The sequence below is a fragment of the Cyprinus carpio genome, chromosome B13 (genome assembly GCF_018340385.1).
Source record: "Cyprinus carpio isolate SPL01 chromosome B13, ASM1834038v1, whole genome shotgun sequence".
In the NCBI taxonomy this organism is placed as follows: domain Eukaryota; kingdom Metazoa; phylum Chordata; class Actinopteri; order Cypriniformes; family Cyprinidae; genus Cyprinus; species Cyprinus carpio.
This window is the reverse complement of record NC_056609.1, coordinates 11,379,562-11,406,459: the sequence shown is the minus strand read 5'-3', so window position 1 is coordinate 11,406,459 and position 26,898 is coordinate 11,379,562. Positions and strand designations below refer to the sequence as shown.

At 37.8% G+C, this 26,898-nt stretch overlaps 1 protein-coding gene across 8 annotated transcripts in view; it reads left to right on the top strand.

Annotated features, from left to right (window-relative positions):
• The window catches only part of LOC109049816 (E3 ubiquitin-protein ligase MARCHF8-like), an 88,917-nt gene extending 62,951 nt beyond the window's left edge, over window positions 1–25,966 (top strand). For 6 of the 8 annotated variants that reach the window (XM_042736517.1, XM_042736520.1, XM_042736518.1 and 3 more), the window contains 7 exons: window positions 2,101–2,151; window positions 11,438–11,517; window positions 11,830–12,651; window positions 17,368–17,548; window positions 19,929–20,064; window positions 21,193–21,207; window positions 23,127–25,966. In XM_042736517.1, the coding sequence (XP_042592451.1) occupies window positions 2,101–2,151; window positions 11,438–11,517; window positions 11,830–12,651; window positions 17,368–17,548; window positions 19,929–20,064; window positions 21,193–21,207; window positions 23,127–23,431 (1,590 nt within the window). In that variant the 3' untranslated portion in view covers window positions 23,432–25,966. The remainder of the gene's footprint in view (window positions 1–2,100; window positions 2,152–11,437; window positions 11,518–11,829; window positions 12,652–17,367; window positions 17,549–19,928; window positions 20,065–21,192; window positions 21,208–23,126) is intronic. The other 2 variants (XM_042736521.1, XM_042736524.1) reach the window with 2 other exon arrangements.
• The last annotated feature ends 932 nt before the right edge of the window (window positions 25,967–26,898 follow it).

Genomic DNA, 26,898 nt, shown 5'->3' with positions numbered 1-26,898 from the left:
ACGAGATGGCAAAGAATTGTTTTCTGCACTCATTGCACTTAATAACTCTTTTCAACATCAAGCAATTCTCTGCTATATGGGTTGACCTAAAACTTTACCTTTTGCAATGTTTTGATTGAAGTAGTTTATTATTAAGATGATTCAGATATCGCATGCTGTTGCAATATGCATATCGCAATATTTACATTAAACTTGTCAGACCTGCTGTTTTCGCAATTGAATTTTTGTATTCATGAGACACGGAAGGATCATGAAACTTATTTCATGAGACTTTCGAAAATTTAATTGCCCAATAAAAATTGCATTAAAATCTTTAGACATTTGACGTTGCTTAATTTTACATGACCAGCTAATCATGTGTGCTCTCGTTTTGACTTTTTACTCGACTGAAACTGGCCATCAGCTCGAGTGTGTGCAGTAATACAGAAAGATGACTGGATGAACTGTTTTGATGTGTAGCATGGCTGAAATTCCCCTTAATAACAGAAAGACAGTAACCAAAAGGGATTTAGCACTCGGTCCCCTCCGTTGCAATCTCCATGGTAACAGCACAGGGCTGGAGACATGCGTAAAAAGCACAGGAATGATTAAAGATAAAGAGTATGTCCTTCTGTTGCTGCACATGCTCTCACACTTATTGGGTCCTCACCATTACAGTTCAGTTCAGAGGAAAAACAAAGAGCTTTCACACACTCACCCACTCGCTAATCATGGCACATTGTGCCAAAGGGCTCTTTGTTGCAGAGCTTTTCTCTGCCAAGCACTGATATTAGTACCGTTTCTGCCTCATAATGCACATAGGACTGGAAATGCCAAACGAGCATGTGCTAGTTTTCTGTTGTTTCAAATGTAATGCTACTGGTTGTTTTGAGGTTTTGGAGTGTTTTTTTTTTTTTTTTTTTTTTTTTTTGCATTATAAATGATGAAAGGTTGTAAGCAGAAGTTGTTTGGGTGACTCTCATGAAGCCTATCAAGAAAGAACACAACTGAATCATATTTGGTCACAAAAAAAATTTAACTGGAAAAATAAGATGTAAACATATGGTAACACTTTAGTATAGGGTCTAATTCTCAGTATTAATTAGTTAATTATTAGCATGCCTATTAATAATATATTGGCTGTTCATTAGTACTTATAAAGCATTTATTCTGCTTGACCATATTCTACGTTTCTAATCCTACCCAATACCTAAACTTAACAACTACCCTACTAACTATTAATAAGCATCAAATTAGCAGTTCATTGAGGAAAAAGTCAATGGTTTTTTTTAATGGCTAGAATTGGACCTTAAGGTTAATCATTCAGTCAGCCAGTCTTTTTCAGTGAGCCCATTTTTCTAGATAGTCTTACAATATAGAACTTTCAGTCTATTTTTAACTGACTTCAACCAGGAAAAGAGTTAATACACCAAAGATGCAAAACAATGACAATTTGTACTTGAATAGCCATCGTTAAGTGTCGTGAAGACAGAAAGGGTATGTTTGCTCAGATTTATTTGAGCCTAACAAAAATTAAGCTACCTGAAGAAGGGATGTACAAGGGAAATACAAGAGCATCATCCCAACTTATGTTTTTTTTTTTTTTTTTTTTTTTTATAAAAATTGCTTACTCTCCATCGAAAAGGCAGTTGTAGAAAAACTAGGCCTATATCTTCTGTTAAATGAACAAGCATCCCAAAATGGTGCAATATTATCCATTTAATCAGCCTATTACTATTAGAAGCCTTTATCCAGTTTCACAGAGCCAGCTGGTAATATAGCAACCTTCTTACATAACAATCATACCTGACCTATAAATAATATCACAGCAGGAAAAAGACATCCCTTCTCAATGCTTAAGGGTAGAATTAACCAGCTGAGAAATATTAAGCATAAAGGCCATTAATTAACGCAGTCATGTAGTTAAGTCACATAAAAAGACTAATTTCCTTTCCATGTAGCTGTGCTTCATCTTTTGAGAGGTTTCTGAAGTTTGCAGTGTTATTAAAACACTTTTAGCAGTCAGTTCCTTGAGACTTTGTACCTGTTATTTTAGTTTCTGTTGAACTGAATGGTAAGCACTGTTCTCAAACTTTTTCTTCCCTTTTCTCTCTTCCACAGAATGAGAAACCGCTTGGTCATTCTGCAAGCAGGTCCAGCAACATTTCAAAGGTATGAAAATCCATTTCCTTTTCCTCTTCTACTGAGAGCGAGTGAGTGGCTTAGCTTTCTAGGGGGTCTGCACCTGTCGTCTGCAAATACTTTCATTCTCTTTCTGAGTTTATTCCGTCAGGATTTCTAAGCAAGACTTTTTAGACTGAAATATAATTATTTGCCTGATGCAAAGGAGATCGGAAGGACGTTTTGTCTGACCTAGAAGGAAGAAAACAGACAAAAAAAAAAAAAAAAAAAAAAAACCCACAAGGGCTCATTTTATGCTTATGTAGACTTTCACTCTGGTTATTTATTTTTCAGGTCAAGGAATCTTTGTACTTTATTATCCAATCTTGAATTCCCCTTTCCATATTAAACGGACACCTGTTTATCTGTCTGTGATATTTAATGAACACCATGTGCCATGGGCTTGAAACAACAAGTGCTTGTAAACAAATCCGCTGTATATACTTTATATGAGTTCTGATACCATAACAAACCTCTGTAGTAAATGGGCCGGTAGTTACCCTTAAATGCCTAAGCCACTAAACTGGATGTGTTATTTTTCAGGTAGCCAAGTATAAACATGTTGACAGTTTAACCAGCTCCAACTCACTCAGCAAGATTCACCAATTTTTTTTGCCTTTTGATCATAGTTAGTCTGAAATAGAAGACTATGTTATTGCACTACAGCAGCCCTTGCAGCAGTGTTAAGAATATAGTGTGTACTTGCTTTGTTCATTTCAGAAAGCACCATTAGGTAGCTAGAAGCGCCTGCGCTTATATTCTTGTGTAGAGTATGTTTCCACAGTACACCTTTTGGTCTTATTTCTTTGATTATATAATCACCTCAAAATGTGTTTACTTACCATTGTGGCATTCTTGGCATGCACAGTTGAAGTTTAAAAGACACTTTTAAATTCAGTAATATTATCAGTATGACTGCACTGAATCTTAAACTAAATTGAACTGGATAATCAAAATTATCTTCTGTAGAGTTGCTTTAGAGTTGAATCGTTTAATATAGCCGATCTTTGAAGCATCAGCTTCGTTATTGAACTGGATTGATCTCAACTGAAACTGAACTGAGCTGAATAAGGACTGTTGTCTTCTGTAGAGATTCTTATGGCTGAATTAAGCTTTTTTTCATGAACTTTACACTATTATTGAACTAAACTGAATCAACATTGAACTCGTTTGTGTTGAATTTTGACATTTTCTGTAGAGCTTCTCTGTAGTTGAATTGAGTTCACTTTATAACTTCTCTTTAAATCTTCTCTATAAATCTTTGCTAAACTGAATGAATAATGGCATCTTCTTTATAATTAAACTCAGTTTATTTTATTACTAATGATCTTTAAGATGAATCAAATTTGAACTAAATCGAGCTGAATAATGAACAGTTCTCACACATCTCACATGATAAGGGAGACCATTCCAAAGCTAGGGGCCAACCACAGAAAAAGACCGATCACCCTTTGATTTGTACCGAAACCGTGGTACAGTTAGAAGCAAGTGACTCGAAGATCTAAGTGCCTTAACAGGACATTATGGCACAAGAAGTTCAGAGAGATAACTTGGTGCACAACGAAACAATGCCTTATAAACAAACAGAAGAATTTTAAAATCAACCCTGAATTTAACGGGAAGCCAATGAAGGGATGATAAAACAGGAGAAATGTGATCCTTCTTTTTTTGAACCAGTCAAAAGTCTTACCACAGCATTTTGAACAGCTTGCAATCGTGATACTGAAGATTGAGGAAGACCAGAATAAAGAGAGCTACAATAATCCAATCGAGCTGTAACAAGTGCATGAATCACAACTTCAGTTTCCTTCCTTGAAAGAAGATGCTTCAACTTTGCAATAGATCTCAGATGGAAAAAGCTCTAAAAACAGCACTAATTTGTTCATCAAAAAATAGAGAGGTGTCAAAAATCACTCCAAGGTTTTTGATTTGTTTGCATATATTAGTTGAAAGTAGACCTAACTGAGCTTCCAAAGCAGGAGATGAGTGTGCAGGACAACCTAATGTTAAAACCTCGGTTTTATCCTCATTTATCTGCAGGAAATTATTAGACATCCATGTCTTTATATCATGTACACATTTCAATAACACATAAAATGAAACAGCAGAATCAAGCTTTACTGGTAGATAAAACTGAGAATCATCCGCGTAACAATGATATGAAATACTTGAAAAATGTGGGCCAAGGGAAGAACACAAAAAGAAAACAGTAAAGTCCCCAAAACAAAACACTAGGCAAATCCAAAAAAGACACATACAAAGAAAAAAAAAAACAAAATTCAAAAAAAAAATAAAAATCCCAATACACAAGACAAGAGACAAATCACTTTAATGCAGTGCCCAAAATACCCACAACACACACAAGCCAAACAAAAATAAAACCACTTTTCCACTTTCGCTTTGCTTTCCGACACTCTTGTCTAAGAGCGTGGGTGGTTTCATTTAACCATGGCTGGTCAACACCCTTTACCCTTTTATGCTTTAGCGGAGCAACAGTGTCCAAAGATGTAGAACAAACTTTATAAAATCCTTCAATCAAACTTTCAGTTTCATTAAGGATATCATTGGTAACATATAAAGAATAATGTTCAGAAAACAAATTTGCAGTGTTAGAATTATTAACCCTAGACCAATGTGAATGCTGAGCGAAAGTAGGTGATGGAGAAAAGCATTCAGATTCAAACAAAACTGGATAATGAACAGATACACATGCCTCAATAACCTCCATGTTTGAGATCAAAAGGCCACGGGACAACACCAAGTCAAGTGTATGACCCAAATTATGAGTTGGGCCACATACATACTGTTAAATATTCATTGACTCTAATTTAGAGTTATAAATTCCATGACCAATGGTTTCGAAGGACTGCAAAAATGAATATTAAAATCCCCAATGATTAGTAATCGATCAGTCCGAGTCACCAGATCAGACAGAAAATCTGAAAATTAACAAATAAAATCCTTATTCCATTTAGGGGGTCTGTAAACCAAAGCACCTAGTACAGGCCCCTTTACATCAACCTTCAATAGCTGGACTTCAGAACTGGAGAAAGTATCAGTGGGCACAGTCTTATATTTAAAACAGCTTTTAAAAATTGTTGCAACTCCACCTCCATGTCCAAAGGCCTGTGGAGAACTAAAAAATGCACAGTCTGGAGGAGCAATCTCAACAAGAGGCATCGAGTCACCATGTTTTAACCAAGTCTCAGAAATAAATAAGACGTCTAATGAATGTGATGTAAATAAGTCATTTAGAATAAAAAATTTATTCTATATTGATCTAGCATTCACTAATACCAACCAAGCATTAACAAAAGCAATACAAGCAGAATTACGAGAGCTAAAAGCTGACTGCTGAGAGGTGCATCTTTGAGCAAAGTGATATTTCCAAAATTGATGCACCGACTCTTACCATTTGATCCGATGGAAGAGTGGCGATATGACGACCAAATGACTGGGATATAATCATTATCCTGCGATGGAGTCACAGACCTCACAAGGAAATCACGGTGAGATCCGCGATGGATGTACCTGGGGTGGCGTATAATTCCCAGTGCAGCACAGCGGTTGTATATTTCGCCAGGAAGACGGTAGAACGAATTTAGTCTCTGTAGATCCAATGAAGAGTATTTAACCACCATGCTCAGAAAGCAGTTCACACCGGGGGGAAAAAAAAAGGTCCCACTTCAAAGAACAAACAGTAAAACTCCAGCAGACCAGTGCACAGATGATATAGCACCACATTTCCAAACGGAAACAAGTCATCCAATTTAAAAATCATCCATAACAACCACATCAGTCCGCACACAGTAACAGGCCAGGCAAGAGATCTCCTCACTCCAAGGACAGTACAAAGTAAAATGGAAAGTTAAAAAAAAGTAAAAATAAAATAACACAAAATACTGGAGAGCAGCGGCAGCCAAACACGCCAGCGTTCACTCGAACCAGAAGTATATATGCATACAAAACAATCAGTATTGTATAATGCACTATATAAATGAATGTGACTTGCATTGCATAATCAACTGCATTTAGACATTTTAAAATGCATTGATGAATGTAATCAAGCTTCATTAGCTGCTGTATTTGTTAATGTTTTGGCCTTAATGAAATGGTGTTCCTTTTTGTTGTTCCATTTCTTTTGATATAAAATAAAACCCACTTTGACCTTGGATTCCAACTAACTATTGGACTATTCCAAGCAAGCAGATTGTTCTCACCCTACTAAATAACTCCTTCCCAAAATTCATATTGATTTGACTATTTAAAGACACGTAGCACTATGATAGTGAGTTCATGTTAGGATCAGGTCTGTCAGGCACTTTCACTTTAACATGGATCTCTTCCTCTTAGTGGAGATTTGCTGCACTTCTGCGTAACATTGAGCCTCTTAACAGATAAACTCTTTACATGAACTAATAGATGCCAGGGTCACCTGCTCTGAGAAACGCTCCACTGGTTTAGCTCAAGACATTCAGCTACTGAGGACTTTGGGTTCACGCTCGAGCTTTGAGCACTTTAAGGCTGTTTTCACATTTGGTTTGATTGCATGGTCTAGTTTGAGTCCTTATTTTGCACATTATAAATATGGTAGATACCATAATACCATCTGCAAACAGAGTTCAAACAAAGCTTACCTTAGACCACCTTTTAAAGTGTACATGAGGTTAGATTGACTTTGTACAGAAATTTTATAATTTAAAAGTTTATAATTTAAAAATCATTTTAACTTTTGTTCTCATAATTTAGCGTTTATGTGCTTTTAGGAGTCAACCGTTTGTATTAATTTACTTTTAGAGCCTCATGTATTGTAGCATGTTTAATTGACTGTTTACATGCACCAGAGAGCATGATCAGTGTTCACCCCCAGCGGAAAGAAATGTCTCATCATTCCAGAGCTCATTTGTCTCTGACAGGATAAATAACATGAGAGGTCCCATTACAGTTGTTATCAGTTCAGTGTCCGACACGCACTCATGCTGCATGACGAGGTTTTGACTGCTGAGAAACCCGAAGGGTCCTAATAGAGGTCCATGGGGTGTTCCTGTCAGCGCTGTCATTTCAGCCTTACATTAAGCAATCAAACAAAACAACACACTCAACTGATCCATGTCAGTGTTGTTATTACCCAGAATCCTCCTGGTTGGGCTCATATCTGCAGCCTTAAAGGAATAGTTCACAAAAAAAAAAAAAATTATATATATATATATATATATATATATATAAGTTTTTTTGTCCATGTAATGAAAATCTATGTCCATGTCAAGTTACGCAACATTGGACAGGACTCTCTGTTTGCCTGACCAGTAGCAGACATGAGCATATATGGCTTGCAGATCAAGTGTACTCGGTTTAAGTATGGTCTTGAAGAGGGTAGACTGTCTTTTGTTCATTAGAGAACATCTGTTTTGAACCCCTCTGTCTCATCACAACAAATGTCACATTTGATTGACAGACCTTTCATATGGCAGCATCTTCATTCATTTCCATAATCATTCTGTAGACATACGCCTCAAATTGTGCAGATGATAATGTACAAACAATTAACTGCAGAGTTAATATGCTTCCAGAAAACTGGTTCAGATTGAACAGTCTGGAAACAAAACCTTGCTTGTCTTAATGCTTTTGAATTTAGTGCTGCTTATCATTCTGTTTCTGTACGCAACTTCTTCCTAATTTCCTTTTGATTGCTTTTTATACTCAATCCAAAAGATCACACACTGCTCAAATCCACCTCATTATGAAACAAACATTCTTACTGACTGCGTCAAACTGGGGTTTTATCACTTATGCAATAATGCTATTAAAGAAAAACCTACAATGTGTAATCATTTATTTCCTCACACATTAACAGACCCTGAATTGACCTTTATTGCCAGAGTTTCCATAATATGTTAGCAAGTTGCTAATTCACAATAAGTGCAGTAGTACCATGTTTTAGAAATGACAGGACACTGGGTGATGACTTAAAATAAAACAAAAGTGAACAATAAAATAAACTAAACTGCAAAAAAAAAAAGTTTTTGTCTTATTTTAGTTCACCCCTCATTAACTTTTTTCTTCATTGAAGAAACATTGTCCTCACTGTCTAGAAAAACCTGGATATATGTGAGGTTTCCTTATTTAGAAGTGTGACTTCTAGAGCTAGATGAGTTTTAAAATATCAAAAATATCACAAAAATCATATTTTGTGCATCCCAGGTATGGGTTTCATTACTATGTACGTTTCCGGCAAAAGTTACCCTCATGATTCTGGAACATTTTTGTGATTCGGTTTATTTTTGTTGGACTTAAAACTGTTAAGTTTGTATATTAACCACAGTTTTCTGGCCTTTTGCAAATTTGTGCTTCTGTCGGGGCTGAGGAAAGGTTTTAGAGCGTGTAATCTTGGCCCAAGATGCTAGGTTACTGTTCTCTCTATGTGATGAATGGAGCCATGGAGAGAGGATGGCCTCCCAGAATAACACCCGTCACTGGGAGCAATTTAGCCCTCCGGAGGTGGACAGCACACACACAGACTTTACAGTAGCTTTGTAGAGAATGAAAAAGACAGGAAGGGCTTATGAAGGCTTGCTGGGTAGATTTGGAGGCAAGGACCTACTCTTCCTCTCTTGTTGTTTATCCCACATGTTCATTCTTTCTCCTCTCTTTTCTCTGAATACAGAACTAAAATTAGAAACATTTACTTTGAGGTTTGGGAGTCTCAGATGATTTTTTTTTTTTTTCAGAAAAAAACTTAAGGATGATTAATTTTTCTTTATTCGTAAATTCATTGGTGTTCAAAAATCTGGGATTATGTTTTTTTTTTTTTTTTTTTTTAAGATATCTCTTATCCTCGCCATGCAAGGCTGCATTAATTTGATCAAAAATAGAGTAAAAATAGCATTCTAGTGAAATATCATTAAGCACATCTGTTGACATGAGTGACAGCAACGGTTGGCAACGCTGTGTGGGCATGTCTAGAAACTCAAAGTTGAGACCAACTTTATGCAAATCAGCAACAACTAGATGGAATGATTAACAATGGGAGTGAAGTCAGTGGAGCTTATGTGATACCATAAAAATGATGCAGGAAAACCATATCAGAATTTGGCGATTCATGCGTTGATCTTGTTCATTATTTGATGCATTTTGCATTGCTGCAGTGTATTTTCCCTGCCTTTTGGTTTTTTTAGCAGCAAGAAAATGGAGACCTTGTCATCTTATTTATACTAGCAAAACATCTAATATAAAAGGATTAAATGTTAAGGCATCCAGCAGCAGGAATGCCTGTTAGTGACCTGGCAACCTCAAGGGACAAAATTGCTGTCAGTGTGAACTAGGTATTAAAAAAATGCTGTCAACATCTTCACTAAAACATATGCAGTGACAGCCTTGTTCTGTTTTGGTTTCAGAAGCACTTGTTTCACAGGTTAGAATTAATATTAGTGCCAGGTTCATGATAGAGAATAAATTATTTTCTATTACCTCTAAATAACTCCCAAAGTGTGTCTGGCCTCCACAAACAAGATTTTTTATTTATTATTTTTTAATTATTTGAATGTGCACAAATTTACTGACATGTAGATTGAATTTACACATTGAAATGTATTAGAGGCAAATTCCATAACCACAGGACTGGAATTTGCATAACCCATTACTAGGGTTTTTGCTCATGTGTTGACATGCGTTAGTCTCTGTGCCTCATCTCTGTCCAATTTTCAGTAGTCGGTATGCTGTTTTGTTGGGTTTATGTTGTTTTTGTTGACTCACACATGGCTGTGTGCGTATATAACATCTCAGAGGGAGTCTTCACAAACATGCACTCTGTCAGGCTTGAAAATGCACCTTATCTTGCTGACTGGGTCTGCAAGAAGCCGGAGTGACTCACAGTTAATCACGTTTACACTGTCGTCACAAATCGACTAAGCAACACAGACATACACACATACACACTTTACTTAATTTTTTTTTATAGACTTTTTTTACTAGTACTATTTTAATTACTATAAGATGTAAGTACTATGTAAATGTGTATAGCATGTATTAAAAAATTTTTATGAAGTAGCACCTATGAAGTAACATCATTTGGTGATGGGGTTGCAAGAAATGTGTAAATAATGAATTCAAAATTAAAATGTTCATATAAAATTTATTTTGATCTCCTGAGATAGACAGTCAACATTTTCTGAATTTCTCAGGCCCTATTTTGTACCCCATTTGTGGAATGTGTTTACATGTTCAGTTCCCAAGTAACATAAACAGAAACGTTTCTGTATAAATGAGTGTGAATCATATGAAATTTTGTCTGAATTTAGGTTCTAATGGAAGGTCTTACTTCCACATAACTCATGCCTGAAAACACTATTATTTCCTAATAGTTTCTTGGAATATTATTCATCAGAAATGTGAATTTGTGTGACTGTGTGTGTCAGCTTGTGTGTTAGTGTGTGTGTTTTTGTAGAGGGCAGTTCCGGACACTCTATCCTGTATTGATCCCTGTCAGGCCCAGGGCTATAAATTCTCTGTTTGTTACAGATAGAATCGATAGGTAATTAGTCTGGGACATAAATGATGGAATCAAACTTTGTGCATGTGATCCATGCTGCTTTAATCCAAAAGCCCAGGTAATATTAGTGTGTGTGTGTGTGTGTGTGTGTGTGTGTGTGTGTGTGTGTGTGTGTGTGTGTGTGTGTGTGAGAGAGAGAGAGAGAAAAAGGTTTAGGCAAGGATATTCCTTTTGTCAAAAGTTTTTATTTGTCTTGAATCTGTTTTCATAATTGGTCTTGCATAAAATAAATTTAACCATTCACCATATATACCATTCAAATATTTGGGGTCTGTAAGATTTTTTATTTTTTCAAAAATGTTTTTAGAGTCTCATGCTTAACAAAAAAATAAAAAATAAAAAACACTTAAATAATGTGAAATATAATTACAATTTAATATGACTTTTCTTTTTTAAATATTTTAATGTGTAATTTATTAATGTGATGCTAAACTAAGTGTCGCAAAGTATTAATTCCTTTAAATAATAATATTAAAAAAAGTCTCACCAACTCAAACTCTTACTCTGAGTCTTACTGACTCAAAACTTTTGAACAGTAGTGTATATGTGCCGAGTGTCATGACAAAGGCAAAGTGGCTGTGATGCATTTCAGTTATGCAGAACCATAAAACAAAAAGCTACATTTGCGTAAAATATTTTGATGCCTTGCAAGGACTGGAATTTCTATCAGGACATGCTTCTTTAGTTAATGTTTCTAATTTGCTGCTTTGGTCTCTGTTTTGCATACAGGCTGGAAGTCCGACCTCTGTGAACACACCCTGCAGCTTTCCCAGGACTTCAGTGACACCCTCGAACCAGGATATATGCAGGTAGGTTTGCCCTCCCTCAGGCCTGAAGCCTCAGTGTGCCCCTGCATTATGGTCGTGTCCTGAAAGAGAGTAAAAGATCCAGAAAGAGGCAGAACTGTCAAAACATCAATGGGCTAACACTGCCACCCATCTTGGTTCTGGCATTTTGTTTTCTAAACCTTCCTCTTGGTTCCTCCCACCTGTCTGTTTGTAATCTTTCTCCATTTGATCTCTAATGCATGTTGCATGTCTCTTTATGTCCGTTTTCTCTCTTCCCATCTCTGTTTCTGTACCTCTCTTTCTGTCCCATCCCTCCTCTCCTCTCGTATGCAGTTCTAATGACCTCGCTCAGGACCAGAAGCCTTTACAGGCCACTGTAGTGCTGTTGAACTCTAATGGTAAAAGCTCAGGATCTCAGGGTGTCACCATGACCACGCTCTGCCTGGACTCCCCCAACAAACCCAAAAATAGGACCTTGTTTGGCACAGAATGGCTCTCCCTACTCAAACCATCAGTCAACTTGAAACCAGAAGGAGGCAGTCTCAAGTTCTCAAAGTCTCTGAATGACGTGGGACAAAAGATGGACAGCCTATGCAACGGTCTTCACTTTATAGACCGCACATGTTCTGATGGGGAGCTGGGAGCAGAGAAGGAACAACTTGTGAAAGACGGCCACATCAAAGCCCTCAATGGTCAAGCCAACTCTCCTCCTCCATTTGCTTCTCAGCCTCCATCCTTCCTCAACAACTATAAATACATCTCCAACCCAGGGCCTGAGCACTGCCTGGCTCCCCCTGTTCCTCCCCATTCAGACCTTCAAAGAAGCTCCAACTTCCTGCGCCTCATCTTCCCGTTCACCCGCTCGTCCACCGCAGGAAGCCTGCAGGCATCTGAGATGGGAAGCTACGCTTCAAGGCTGCACATTGGCAAGTCATCCAGCACCATGCTGAATGTCAGCGAGTCCTGCTGTATGGAGGAGATGGGAGATGACGAGGTGTTCGAGGAGGACTCGTACCGCTGGAAGCTGAAGACTGAGAGCTTGCGGGCTCCTCTTTGCTCCCTTGAGGAAGACACCGACCTGGATCAATGCTGCTCTCCGCTGTCTGAGAAAAATGGGCCGCTGTCGCCCTACTCCCTCTCAGGGGACTGCTGCAGGTTGGTGGGACTTCTTCACTCCTGCCCAGCTCCTCTTACCCATGGGCTCCACCTCTAGAGTGATTCTTCCTCATAGTCCCACCACAGCCCTCACCTGGATGTTCATTTCCTACAAGTCCCTGTTTGTCCTTCCTGTTAGAGGCCTGCTAGTGCTGTGATTAGTTTCTAGTCCTCTTGTAATGGTGGGTGATAATGAGGTTCACATATGAGTGGAGTTCTATCATGACAACTCTCTGAAGATTTTGGCATGGAAATGGATATGAAAATGTTAATGTATTTGGTATTAGTGGAATAGATCTGCTACACTATTGCTGCTGTTGGTTATTGCTGTTGTAGATTATTGCTGCTGCTGCAAAGCAATTACAGGAACTTGTTACTTCCAAATATGCAGATACTGTGCTTTGAGTACTTAAGGGACATACTGCTGCTGCACATGTAGCATATATAATGACCAGTAGTAGATCTATACAGGTGGAGCTGGGGAAGGTGGAGGGTTTCAGAGTAACTAGTGGATGCTAACCAGCCATTTAAATGTAAAGCAGCAAACTTATTGGTTGCGAATGCAACATGAACCAGTCAGCTTGTGCCAAGTAGTTTAATGCTGTGAATATCATCAGTTTGCATTAACAACCCATCAGCCTGCGCCATCTAGAGTTTCTTGACAGAACTTGGCATTTATGAGTGTTAAAGATCCACCGTGTGGAAGAGGAAGTGTCCGACTTCTGTGTGGGATGTGATGCATATTGCATCGCAATGCTGTCATGGACAGTTCAAGCAGATTTACTTGGAGAGATCCAATCGATGCTTATGGTAGCTTCTCGATTGATGTAGTTTAGCCATATTGAATGAGGTAGAATGAAGATTGAGATCTGATTACAGTTTTGGTTGTGGTTCTCTGGCTTTGTGATTTGAGACCAGGCGAAATAACCGTTATATCGATATTCATCTACAGGGCCACACGGATGCCTCAGGAAACAATTAGCGTAACTTATGAGGTATGTAATTGACTTAGAGCTGCGGCCTGCCGGCAGCAAACTAAATAACTCTGGAAGAAAAACTACTTTTGAGGTCCAAGTACTATTTGGTTGTTACAAATTCTTTCCAGCATCTCAGATTTAGGGTAGTAGCTTTCAGGTGGATTCCCCTCTGGCTTATATAGAAAAAGAGTATGGCTGCATCCAAAATCGCATGCTGTCTGAGTATGTACTACACTGGATGAGGAACAAATTTTGTGACCGTTACAAAATTGTTCTATATAGTGTGAATATGTGTAGTATAAATGTAACCCGGACGTACTATGTTTGTCTTTGTCATGTGACCTAACAGCGTCAGTTGTGTCACTTTACTGCCGTTCACAAATCCTCTCCCGTGGCCTCATGGGGTGATAAAGTGTCCTTTGGATTGACAATTCAGAATTTTGCTGGAAGTAGTAATCCATCCAGGTACTTTTTGCCCACTGTAATATGAATACTGTGAATTCGGAATACTACTCTTTTTATATACTGTATTTTTTTTTTTTTTCATGCCAGCTATATAGTAGGGATTCATATTCAGATGCAGCTTATGTTTGGTTGTAAAGTGGCTACATCCAACAATGTTTTTGAGAAGAAGTCATTGCTTAACACATTACCTGAGCTTCACTAGACTTCTTCAGCTTTTTTTTTTTTTTTTTTTTTTTTTTTTTTTTTTATTGTTTACATCTTAAGGGTGAGAGGAGGTTTCTTCCCACATGTATTACCACTCTAACGCAGTGCTGTGAAAACACATGTGCTCTTAAAATAGCTGACATTTAGAGATCAGCCAGCAAGACTTATTGGTTTAAACCAGAGCTGAAATGCCCAGGCTTGGAGATCTGCCACAAAGCATGCTCAGGTGTCTTGAGGTGTGACCCATGGCAAGGATGCATTTTTATTTAGGACGAACATCACATGTACTGGTGCACTGAAATGTTTTAACTGCATCTGAATATTTTAGTTTATGAGGGATCTATTCATGGAATAAGATAGGAATTATTCATATGTTTCTGTCTGCTCATTATTATGTGCTCAGTCACATCTGCAGTTATATTTTCAAGAGAACATTCTCAAACGACAGTGAAAATGTTTTATGCTTCAGCTCTTTAGAAAACCATTTATGAACAGGTGTTTGAAAGAACCAGTACAATGATCTGAGGAACATAAAATATAATATGCTAATTGGTGTGTTTTATTTGTTAAGGTCTCGAGTCAATTCAAAAATTCATCGTTTGTACCTACGATGCTATTTTTAAAATGTGCTAGTCAAAATAAATATAGAAAATGTATTGGAAATATTGGTGCCTATAAATTAAAATAATTATATATTATTTATATATTATATATTATGTTAATTTAGTGAAAACAGTGGAAAATGTTTTTTTTTAAACTACATTTTGCACTTTTTTACTTGTTTTAAACAATTTAAGCCATGTCACAAGAAATACAATCATATTTATTGAGTATAATATAATTACAGTATCATATCTGCCAGTGTATCTACTTTCATGCAGTGCTGTAAAGAGTGAATGCTTGTCTAATGAATTCATTTGACTATTCCAGAGCAGCAGGTCAATGAGCAATTGTGAAAACTTGTGAAAAGGCCGGATAGAATGTCTTAAATGTGGTAATTGGATTGAGTCTTTCTATTTTAATGTAATCTAATCTAGCTTTATGTGATTGTCTTAATATATTCTGATTAAAATAGAAAGGAAGTGAGAGAGGGAAATGAATCTGGCCTTTGTAGTCAAGAAAAATATGAGTGATCATAAACAAAAGGAGTCCATTAAAGCAATGTCCCATAAAGCACTCACAGACGTTATTACACATGTGCTCAGACGGGCTGTAAAGCCGGGTGTAAGATGATGGAGATGTGACAGACTTCGTTTTTCTCTTTCTCTGTGCTGTTTCTTGCTCTATTCTTGTAGAACCTTGACTGGATCATGCGTGTCTGAAAATAGTCATTATCCTGGTCATTCAGTGTGAAAAGCCTCCTCTGGACGCTGACACGGAAGCAATCTTCCCTCTCATTTGTGCCCCGGCAAGCTAGTTAACATTTAGAGGGCCCGTATCATGGAGGATATGATTAGTACATCCATTACAACATCTAAACCCTGTGCTGCGACCATAATGTCATATGTTGTATGCTGTTGTTCTGTCAGTAAGTAAATACATCACAGATTAATTTTATGGTTGTCTATCTACAATTTTTCCTCATAAAATTCCTCTGGCAAGTACTGCTGTTTGAAATGCTTGGAATCTTTAATGAAGTCACAGTCAAATCTCTAGTCTCTGAAGACTTTAAATTTTCCACATTTGGCAGATGGTTTTATTTAAAGCATCTTCAATCTGTGCATTTTATCATATTTTGTTTCCTGGGACTCAAACTCATGACAATGCCATTGCACTTTGAGATCTGCATGCATAGAAATTTAGTTCCCCATTGTGTTTGTTTCAAATCCACCGGCAGCCATGCAATGAATAATACACAAATTATTCAGAAAACAGAAAAATAGAGTAAATATTCTGTAAAATATGTTCATTTCATTTCCACAGTTTTGTTTGTGTCTCACTGCATCTCATGTACAGTACTGCTGTAAAATGATAAAATGGTCCTTATAGTATTTATTTTTATGTAGTTTTTGTCCTATCTAGGGCTGCAGGGATGTCAAAGCCAAATGTATTTTATATTTTATTTTATATTTTATTTTATTTTATATTTTATTTTATTTTATTTTATTTTATTTTATTTTATTTTATTTTATTTTATTTTATTTTATTTTATTTATTATTATTATTTCTTTTTATTATTTTATTGATGTCTCTCCTAAATTGCTAGCCGTGTGTTGTTCTCTGAAGAGCACCAGTGAGATGTGAACTCATCTGTGATTCACTTTGAACTGCCGCTTGCCTCAGCAGAATGATGGTGCTGACATCCTCCTAATATGAATGTTGACATTTGTCACACAGTTGTTTGTACGTGTTGCTTTCCCAGGTGACCTCTAAGCTTATTAAACACTGGCTGAGTCAGAAATTAAATTCATGCGCATAAATGCCCACGAGTGGTAGAGAGAGAAGAAAATAAAAAACACAACTCAGATCTCAATAACATCTCATTTGTTTCTTAGCAATGAGATAACATGGAGAATAAATTGAGCTTTCAGCTTACATCCAGCTCTCTAGATCTCTTATCTCCCCCTGGACCCTCTCCACAAATCCAGCCATCCTTCCAGTAACAAACAGCTTTTCTGTTTTCCCTGCTTGTGTGATTTAAAGTTTAGCGGTTATACGCTTCTATAGGTTCTGTTGATGCTTCTGTAGGGAATTACTTTTCTATAAATCCTTCAGGAAAAGGAAATGTTAGATTTATGTGTATATTGCGGCTCTGATCTGAACATGGTGAACACATGGTATTTCCCTCCCAAGTTACTGGCTTCTGTTTTGGCCTGTTTATAGCGTCCGCTTTATAGTCAATCACTTTGAAAGTACTTTTTTTTTTTTTTTTTTTTTTTTGGAGACTATGGTTTATTCCAAACTTGAAAAATCCTAACAGCAAATATTAAGAATGAGTTGGATTATGAGATGAACAGTATTATAGGATTCCAGTGATATACAGTAAGTGTGTGGTTGCTCATGTTGCTTTGCAGTGGTTTTAGGAGGATGACTGAGTGTTTCTCCCTCTCTCTCCGTAAATAAACTGTAGGATTTGTCACTGTGAGGGGGATGATGAGAGTCTGCTGATAACACCCTGTCACTGCACTGGAAGTTTGCGGTTTGTCCATCAGGCCTGCCTGCAGCAGTGGATCAAGAGCTCAGACACACGCTGCTGCGAGCTCTGCAAGTACGACTTCATCATGGAGACCAAGCTCAAACCACTCCGCAAGGTAACGTTACATGTGTACAGGCCATGTATAATGAAGTAATAAACCACAAGAGGCTGCGAGTGATATTCATTGACCACAGGTGAGGGGTTTTAAGGGCACTCTGCTTCGTGTTATTTTATATGCAGATACAATAGTTGATCAGTGTAGATGAGTAGCAACCTGTCCTTTGAGATGACTCAAAACAAGTTAGTCCATAAGCCTGCGGGAGGTTTTGATTATTCATTGCTATAATGATCTATTTTTAAATGATATGAATAAGATGAAAGTCCAGCCACTTCAGTGTTTAGTCTTTGTCCACTGCTTCCTCTTTTAATTAAGTTTCTCATGGTGTGTGTCTCAAATGGGGTTTAAAATAGGGCATCTCTAGGACAGCCTTTATGTCACCATAGAGATTGTGCTTGAGCAGACTTCCTCAGAGAGAGACATTTCAAGGTGTCTGCAAGATGAACTGAGACGCAAAAACGGTGGGTGTGACACAACAGACTATGGCTGCTCGATAATGACAAAAATTATAATTGCGATTATTTTGGTCAATATTGTAATCACGATTATTTAACACGATTATAAGTGGGCCATATGACCAAAACTTTAAATGAATGATTTATTTTAAATATAGCGATAAATATGAATAATCTTTTATTTTAAACGCCATAATCTTTACTGTAAGAATTAAACTTAATTTGTTACTTGATTAATAAAGCTACACAAAGTCATTCGGTATAGAGCGGTAGTGATTTTGTCTTTGTCTTTTGTTGTTTGATTGATATTAAGCACCCGGTCGAAAGCAGGAATATAGCCCCCTGTCACTTTAAGAGCAACACGGATCCAATTTACTGTTACACATGTTTTTTCATTCTTACGTGAATAATCACTAAGCGCATTTTGACACATTTTTGTGAGTATTTGACCATTTAGGCACGCACCTTGAGCTAAAACTTGACTACATGCCTGTGTTTTGTTCAGTCTCTGAGTGCGTACACAGTAGGAACAGCGCAAGTTTGTGCTTTTAAAAACATTAATAATTCTAATCAACATTAATAAATCAAGCACGTCCCATTTTGCAAAAGTCATGTTACATGATTATACTGATTTGCACTTGAAATTAGGCTTTTATGGAGGAGTGAAAGCGCACCACTAGAAAGGGTGCAGAATGGTGCACAATAATCATTCTATCTCGATAATTGTATTTTCATAATCGATGGAGGCCGAAATCGAAACCATATTTCGATTAATTGCACAGCCCTACAACAGACTGACTTTTAACCAGTACACTCTGCTGGTTGGATTCATTCACAGTTTGTGTTTTATCACTGGCTTTAAATTGATATTTGACACATTGTTCTGTTGAATAGGTTATGAATTTGTGTTGGCAGGTGTTATTCGTGTTAACAAATGAACACAGCGTGTCAATGTCAGCATCCTTCCAGAAGAAAGAGTGCAGATCAAATCTCATCTAAAATTAAATTTGAATGACATCCTTAGCCACTAAAGATGAAACAAGAAATTCGGATTAGTACTTGACTGATGTGTTTTTTTTTTTTTTTTTCAATGGTTGATCGTTAAATAACTACATTAGGCCTCCTTTAATCCTCAAGGTTAAAGCTTTCCTCATGTCCCATTTAGTCTTCCCTGGGTTTGTGCATCAAGTGAAGTGTTGTCTTTTTTTCTCAGAAACTATTATGGGACTGCCATGTGATAAATTATTCAAAACCAAAATAGCTGAGGTTTCACGTCTACAAAAATAAGAATTGTTGAACATTTCAGCTGTTCTCTGTTTTCAAAGTCTTGACTTTAAGGTATGTCCATTGTCAACATGCTGTCTGCTCATTTAAAAGAGTCTACATAGTTTGTGTTGGTTACAATGGTTAATATAATCTGTTCTCTCATGTAACTGACAGGCTTATATAATCATTTTTTATTGACTCAAACTTGGCCAAAAGTATGTGTATGCCTGAACACCACACCCATATGTGCTTGAACATTTTCATTTCGAAACCAAAGGCGTTCCAAGAGTTTGTCCTCCCTTTTATAAACAATTCCAGTCTTCTGGGAAGGAACATGTGTGCCATTGTTTATTCTCATTCAGATGGAAGTGCATTAGGGAGGCTCACAGCCCAGTGGTGTTCAGGTCTGAGTTTGTGCAGGCCAATCAAGTTCTGCACTGAATAGCTAAAAGAGATCCAGAGATCACTCTCACTAAGACACATGAAATATTTATTGAGCAGAAAGGCCAGGTCACGATTTTGTTTGTACTGCACTCTGAAGTATGTTGACTATTATATTGATTATAGTCATCAAAGTCTTTCTTTTACAACAACAAATAAAGATCAAATGTGTTGGGAATCATTTCTGTATGTCTTTATAATATCTGTGTGTGCAGTGGGAGAAGCTTCAGATGACCGCCAGCGAGAGGAGGAAGATCATGTGCTCAGTCACTTTTCACATCATCGCCATCACATGTGTCGTCTGGTCGCTCTACGTCCTCATTGACCGCACAGCAGAGGAGATCAAACAAGGTTAGCCTGCCCTCCCCTCCCCTTCCCTGCCTCCCCAGCCGGTTTAGCACTACCTCCACCTCTTTCTCATCCTGCACCACGCTCTGTCTGCCTGCATCCCTCCAGCTCCGTACCATCCCACAGTCCTTACGTTCCCTCTGGATTGTTCTGTTGCTTATGGAACGATCACATTCCTCTGACCGACAGCTGTTTGTTGTACTCAGCGATGCATATCTTGATGTCATTATTACCTCCACACAGATGGTTTATACTTTCTTTTGAGATATGGGTAATTTAATATGTCTCATTTTAAGGATGTGAGAGTTTGTACGCTCAGTGTCCCGTCCTCAGATGACTTACCGACAGACCGACCACAGTTCATTCACGGATACATATTACACACACAGCTGGAAAGCTGTAGTTCAGTGACTTATTTAACTAAATTAACAATATTTTTATAGTGTCATTGGTTAAATAACATTCTTTAGAATTCTAATGATTGTTAAAACTTTATCGTCCTTGGTGTGAATGGGCCTTAAGCTGTGCAGGACTAGTACGCTAATGGTAGAGTTGATTTACTCGCAGATCATCTCTCAAACTCCACCTAATCGATACCATTAGGGAGCTGTGGAGCGCAGGGACCAGATGCATTTCGGAGAATATGACAGCAATGGATTTTATTTCCATAACGGATTTGAGCTGGGATGCAAGTGTGTGTGTGTGTGTGTGCTTGACTAAAACATACCATCCCTTTTACTGCACCCTAGACTTTAAACACTGACCTCGACCAGTTCGCTGATGGGCGTCTGACAGCAGGCACTTTACTGATTTGCTCTTAACATTAAGAGCCCATTCACACATGCCTCATTGTACAAGAACTGTAGCTTTGAAGGAGATCTTTGATCACTGTTACCATGGTTACACCATTGACTTTTCTTCATCTTGCATGGTAAGGCTTGAGCAGAGTCAGAGGCCTGTCAAGCGCAGTGCATGTCTCCACGTGTCCATTCCTCATCTCACACCAAATCATTCCAGCAGCTATCTTAAGATATGATTTCCACCCTCCTGCACCCCTGACCCTCCATCCCTTTCAGTGGCTTCATCTTTTGCCAATAGTGAAATAGTAACAAACTCTTTTTAACCATGCAGCGGGGAGAATACCAGGTAAACGCTTTTACCTTTACCATTCTTTCCTCTTTACTCTTTTCTCTAACTGTAATGATTTCTTTGAAGGTCCCTCTCTTCCTCCCCCTGGCTACATCAGCCGTCTCTAGCATGACTGTTGCAATGTGAATAAAGGCAATAATGCTTCACAGCCAGAACGCGTTCTGAACGCAGTATGCCCGGCTGCCCCATACTGTCATTTGTGAATGTGCAATTTCAGGCTTGATGACCACTTATCACAGCCTGACTTTTTTTCTTAAATCTATTTTCTGGATATATTCAGGCACAAAAGATTAAAGAGAAAGCGACTGCGAAGGTGATGTGTGGAACAAAGAGGCAAGCGCTGCATTTAAATGGACTGTGGTGTGTTTGTATCAAATTCGAAAATGACGTAAAACTGTATCGAACTGCTCTCCCGATATTGCTCATGTGTAGGTGTCAGTGTAATGAATGAGATGGACCCATCAAACCTATCCTTTGTATATAATTAGGTTGATTATATTGATTAAAAAGGCCACTTCTATCATAAGAAAAGCACATAGACTTGCAAAAATGCAAAAGACTGTCCTGTATGTGCAGCACTAACCTCATTCTCTGCCCTTTGATAATGACGTCAGGTGGACTAAAGCTGCACCCCGGCCTGACTTACGGAGCCTCCGAAAGCAGTACAGTATTCCAAATCCAAGGCCTTGTGCTTGAACAGACCGTAGCATTTAGATAATTAGCACATGGCACTTGGCTCACACTTGATCTTTGCTGACATTTCGCAAGCTCTGTTCCAAATAGGAAAGCAACTGTAAACAACTCAAAGGTCGGCTGAATTTAATTCCAATAAAGATGGACAGAGACACACCTGAAATTTCTTTCCTGCTGGCCTCGCTTTCTCAGCCGTTTCGAATGATTTTAGTCAAATGGTCAAAGGTGAAAATGCTGTATATGCATTCTGAAGCATAGTCCTGTGTCCATTGCTGGCTCTTTTGAAGCTTGGGTGGGATGTCAGGACTCCAGTCGCCTGTCTTTGCATCCCCGCTCCTGTGTTTGCCCTGGTGTTGTGCTTGATGTAGATTTTAGATCTTGTGTTGTATTCAAGAATCATTTTGTATGCATATAGATTTTATTTAATATTGCTGCAGGGCAATGTATTACTGCAGTCTTGCTTTAGGATTACTGCATATGGGTCAATGACATGAGGCTCTTCTTTTGGTCCGGGTCCATTTATGTATTTAATTGTACATTAAAACTGCAATTCATACATTCAGACACCTGTAAAGTATATACCTCTTCTATGATGGAACAGCCTTAAAAAATAATAAAGAAAAATCCTTAATAAAACCGTTGTCTTGAAAAGAAAAACTACCAAATTAAAGATATATAATGTGATCCAACAAACACAACATGTGCTGTAACCAACATGCTGGAAAAAAAACACAAAACAAAACAAGCAATTCAGGTTATACATTCTTTTTATGATGAGCAAGGTTTTTCAAGTGGTTTGGCTACCCAAAAACGTAAAAAAAAAAAGTTACATACATAGGTATATAAAGCGCTGTGAAAACGATTAATTGCATCCTATATATATATATATATATATATATATATAAAATATAAAATATATATGTGTGTATATACATACACACACGCGCGTATATACAAGTATATATGTTTATGTACATGAATATGAAGTTTTTCAAAATCATTTGAAACCAGCATGCAAAGAGCCCATTTCTAAGAACTTGGAACATGTTTTTTAAACCAAAGAACTTTTCCTTTTTGTTACCATGAACATTAGGTTTGTCGTTGACCCCTATGTTTGATCCTGGACTGTAAACAGATGCTGATGTTACAGTGTGAAGTAAGCACTTCTAATTTGTGTGACGTACTTACAGTGGTGTACTTTCTCCTTTTCGTTTCTCACACAGGGATACTGGAATGGCCTTTTTGGACCAAACTGGTGGTGGTGGCTATAGGCTTCACTGGCGGACTGGTGTTCATGTACGTGCAATGCAAGGTCTACATCCAGTTGTGGAAGAGACTCAAGGCCTACAACAGAGTAATATATGTGCAGAACCGCCCAGAGACCTGTAAAAAGAACGTTTTTGATAAGCCCTCACTTCTGGAGCCAAACTTGGAGAATAAAGAGGCACTCGGGCCGGCGCAGTCGGACACAAACTCTTCCCAGTACACAGAGACAGAGGACTATAGTATGGAGATCCTGCACGTCTGATCGCTTGGCCCACATATACCCCCTCCTCCCCTCTAGAGGACCGGCTGGGGCGTCGCATGCTCCGGGACACACGGGGATGCCACACAGCACCGGGCACGAGGACTGTCTGAGACTGAGACTCGTTTTGTTGTTTAGATGTTATTTTCTCTTCGTTCGTTTGTCCAACCTGTTCCTGTAAGTTGTTGGCTAACCATAATGAATCAGTGTGTGCGCTAGATCTCAGATCATTCCAGCTACTGCCATTGTACTGCTGTCGTACACGAGTTGAAATCCACCGTTCGAGCTGTGTATGTGCGCTGGTTCTGATGGAGTCGATGCATAGAAGCACTTTTATTTCCTTGTTCTAAAGAGCCCTGTTTTAATAATATATTCATTCCCTTTCTACGTGGATAAGACATTAAAACAAACTTGAAGTTTTGCGAGCGTGATCTCACATTTTATAGGTGCATCTGTGTCTCCGCAGACCTCTCAGATGGAACAAAAAAGGAATCCGAAGGAGCAATGAGGGACCATTCATGTACTGTTATGTATCATTCCACTTATTTTAGGAATCTATTATGACTGAGTAAATTCTGAATTTAGTCAAACTAGGCTTTGTTTTGTATCAGCTGATTACTAAATCTGGATCATCTAATTACAATATTTATCCTATTAAGGGCTAGATTTACTAAAGTGCGACGCTACAGTTCTTAGCACGTGCAAAAATGATCCCATAAGGTGATTTTTGCATTTGCTGAAGACTTCACTGCGCTCGTGAAAGACTTTAATAAATCAGGCCTTAAAGTGTATGTTGCGAATGTAAAGAATTCAGATTGAGGGAAATGAAGAAATGCAAGCTTTGCAATGAATCAGTCATGAATTCTGTGTGTGAAAGAGATGTACCTTCATTATGAAGTTTACCTTTTACCGTTCTAAATCCAAGATTTTTTTCTGTTCTTTTATAAAATGGATTATTAAAGATCTGCCATTACTTCTGAGTTGATTTTAAACCACTTGAATAACAGGAATGAGGTTTTAGCAATGATGAAATGATGACTTGAACTAGTTAGCAGGACTCTTACCTGCTTGTTTGCTCAGATTTAGAAAAAAATAAATAAAAAAATCATAGCAAATTTCCCATGGGTGTAATTTCAGGTTTGTAATTATTCGGAAATATTGTTTAGCGTTTCAATGGCTTTAAATGTTGGGAAATAGCCATGTTAGTTTGGCCTTCATTCTAATGTGTATTGACCTGGATATACAACTTTGATTGACATCCCCAGCAATGGTCATTTTTATGCGCTGTGCTTCTTATAAACTCTATTGTGAATGAATCTTTTTCATGCTCTGATATGTTCAAAAGGTACAGGATACTTCTAGAGCTACCGCACAGACAATGCACATTCATATTTTTTTAACCTCTTCTGACTGGCTTTGTGCCATTTGACCAATAAAAGATGCTCAATGTTCAGTTTGCTAATGGCATAGCTTTTGTATTCCTTATCTTAGAGTCTGTCTGTATGCGACCAAGCATATTCTTTGGATAAAGTCACAATGTATGCACTACAACAATGCATTAATGCAACCCCGTCAGCTTTGAGAACATCCAAATGAAGGTTTTTTTCTTTTCTTTTTTTTTGGAGATGTGTGGAATACAATTACTGCACTGGTTTTGTGTTTTGCCAGTAAATCCTTACCAGCCCCATAGCCTAGCGATATGAGACATTTTACTTAGCTTTATGGCAGTAGTTAAGATCCAGTGTATGCATTTCCCAAGTTTGGTTTCTTTGATAGCATATTTGTAAAATGACGGGAGCTGGCTCCTTTTACCATCTAGTGATGGAAACACTGAAACACATACGCATTTTCCAGAATCTTTTTAGCACTGCACTGCATCATATTTTGATGGATGTGTTTTAAAGTGCAGTGATAGTCTTGCTTGTTTCATGGCTCGTCATAGAGGTGTTCAGTGCATCACTACTGAATTGGCTTGAACATGAATAACGTGACTGTTTCTTGCATCTCCCTCTTAATTCTTGTACTTTTTCTCTAGTAGTAAATAGTTTCTCTAAGCATTTTTGAGCATTAAAAAACAACCAAATATAGGAAATGTAGAAGTTATTTTCACCAGCCTGTGTTGTATCAGATGTTTGTTTTTATAAATTACTGTAATAACGGGTGATTAAAGGTCTGAAAACTGCCTGGATATGTTGAACGAATTATTTCCCATAGGAAAGTTAAATGATATTCTCAACTGGTCGTTTATGTGTGTCAAGGCCTTTAATAAACACTGTGTCAAATAGATAACATCAGTGGAGTTGATCAAGCATTTCACGTCGTGGCTTTCTCAGTGGATAAATACTTTTTTTGTGAAACTGAAAAGGCTGTAATTTACATGTATAGTTTTGTATTTTATGTATGTTTCTCTTTTTCCCCCTTCAGTATTACCACCTTTATCCGGTTGGTTTTAGTTTCTTCGCTGAGATATGAGTGACTACATTTGTGCTGTGTTTTTAAAGGGAGTCTGAGTGGAGCAATAAAAGAAATCTTAAATTAGCCAGTATTGAACTGCACTGTTTATTTGTCACTGACACAAGTTTAGTTTGAAATATCTACATAAAGGTGTCATACTGTCAAGCTCTCAAATGGTCCCCTAACACAAGAAGAGAAGAAAAGAAAGGTCATTACATAGAACATAGTTCATAAAATGAACCCTGAGAGCTGACCTTACAGACAACCTCCACAGCATTGATCTAAAAGCAGCTGGACTCTGCTATTGTTATTATACTCTTATTTTACCAGGCTAGTGTCAGGAGATTAAAATCTCTTTTCCGAGAAAGACCTGGCCAAAATGTGTTTTAACAACCAAATGTATTATCAGGATAGAGGCTGTAATAAGCATTTGATTGAATGTTCCAAGATATGAAGCCAGCAAAGCGATTAGCGCTTTATGAAGGTGTACTATTAAAAATGATGTAGATAGAAAATCTAATAAAAATTGTGGAGGAAGCCTTTCCCAGAAGCATATGCAGGCACGACTGATGGATCTGACCTCAGCTCAAAAACACACACAGCATCAGACCGCAGCTCTCAAGGTCAAAGCAGGGATGTGTGTGTCCTTCCTGCTGAGGATGTTCTCAGTGTCTTCACAGACTCATCTGCGATTCAGAACGAGTCTGCCAACATCAAACGTTTGGAAACAGTGCTGTATCAGCATTTAAGGCAGATGGTAGATATGAACAGGATGCTCATTACAACATTTTTGTCTAACTTATGCAAAGCAGCACTAAGTTATTACAGGTCATTTTTAATTCAAGTCTATTTATAATAAGTGTGAAGGACACCACAATTTTAATGAAGGGCAGCAAAGAGGAATTGCATGTTGGGGGTCAGTTTCAAATGAGTGTGAATGCATCATTTTGCAGCTCAATTTTAAGGCCCTTGTATAATAATTAAAGGCCACTGTATGTGTGGCATACTAAACTAAA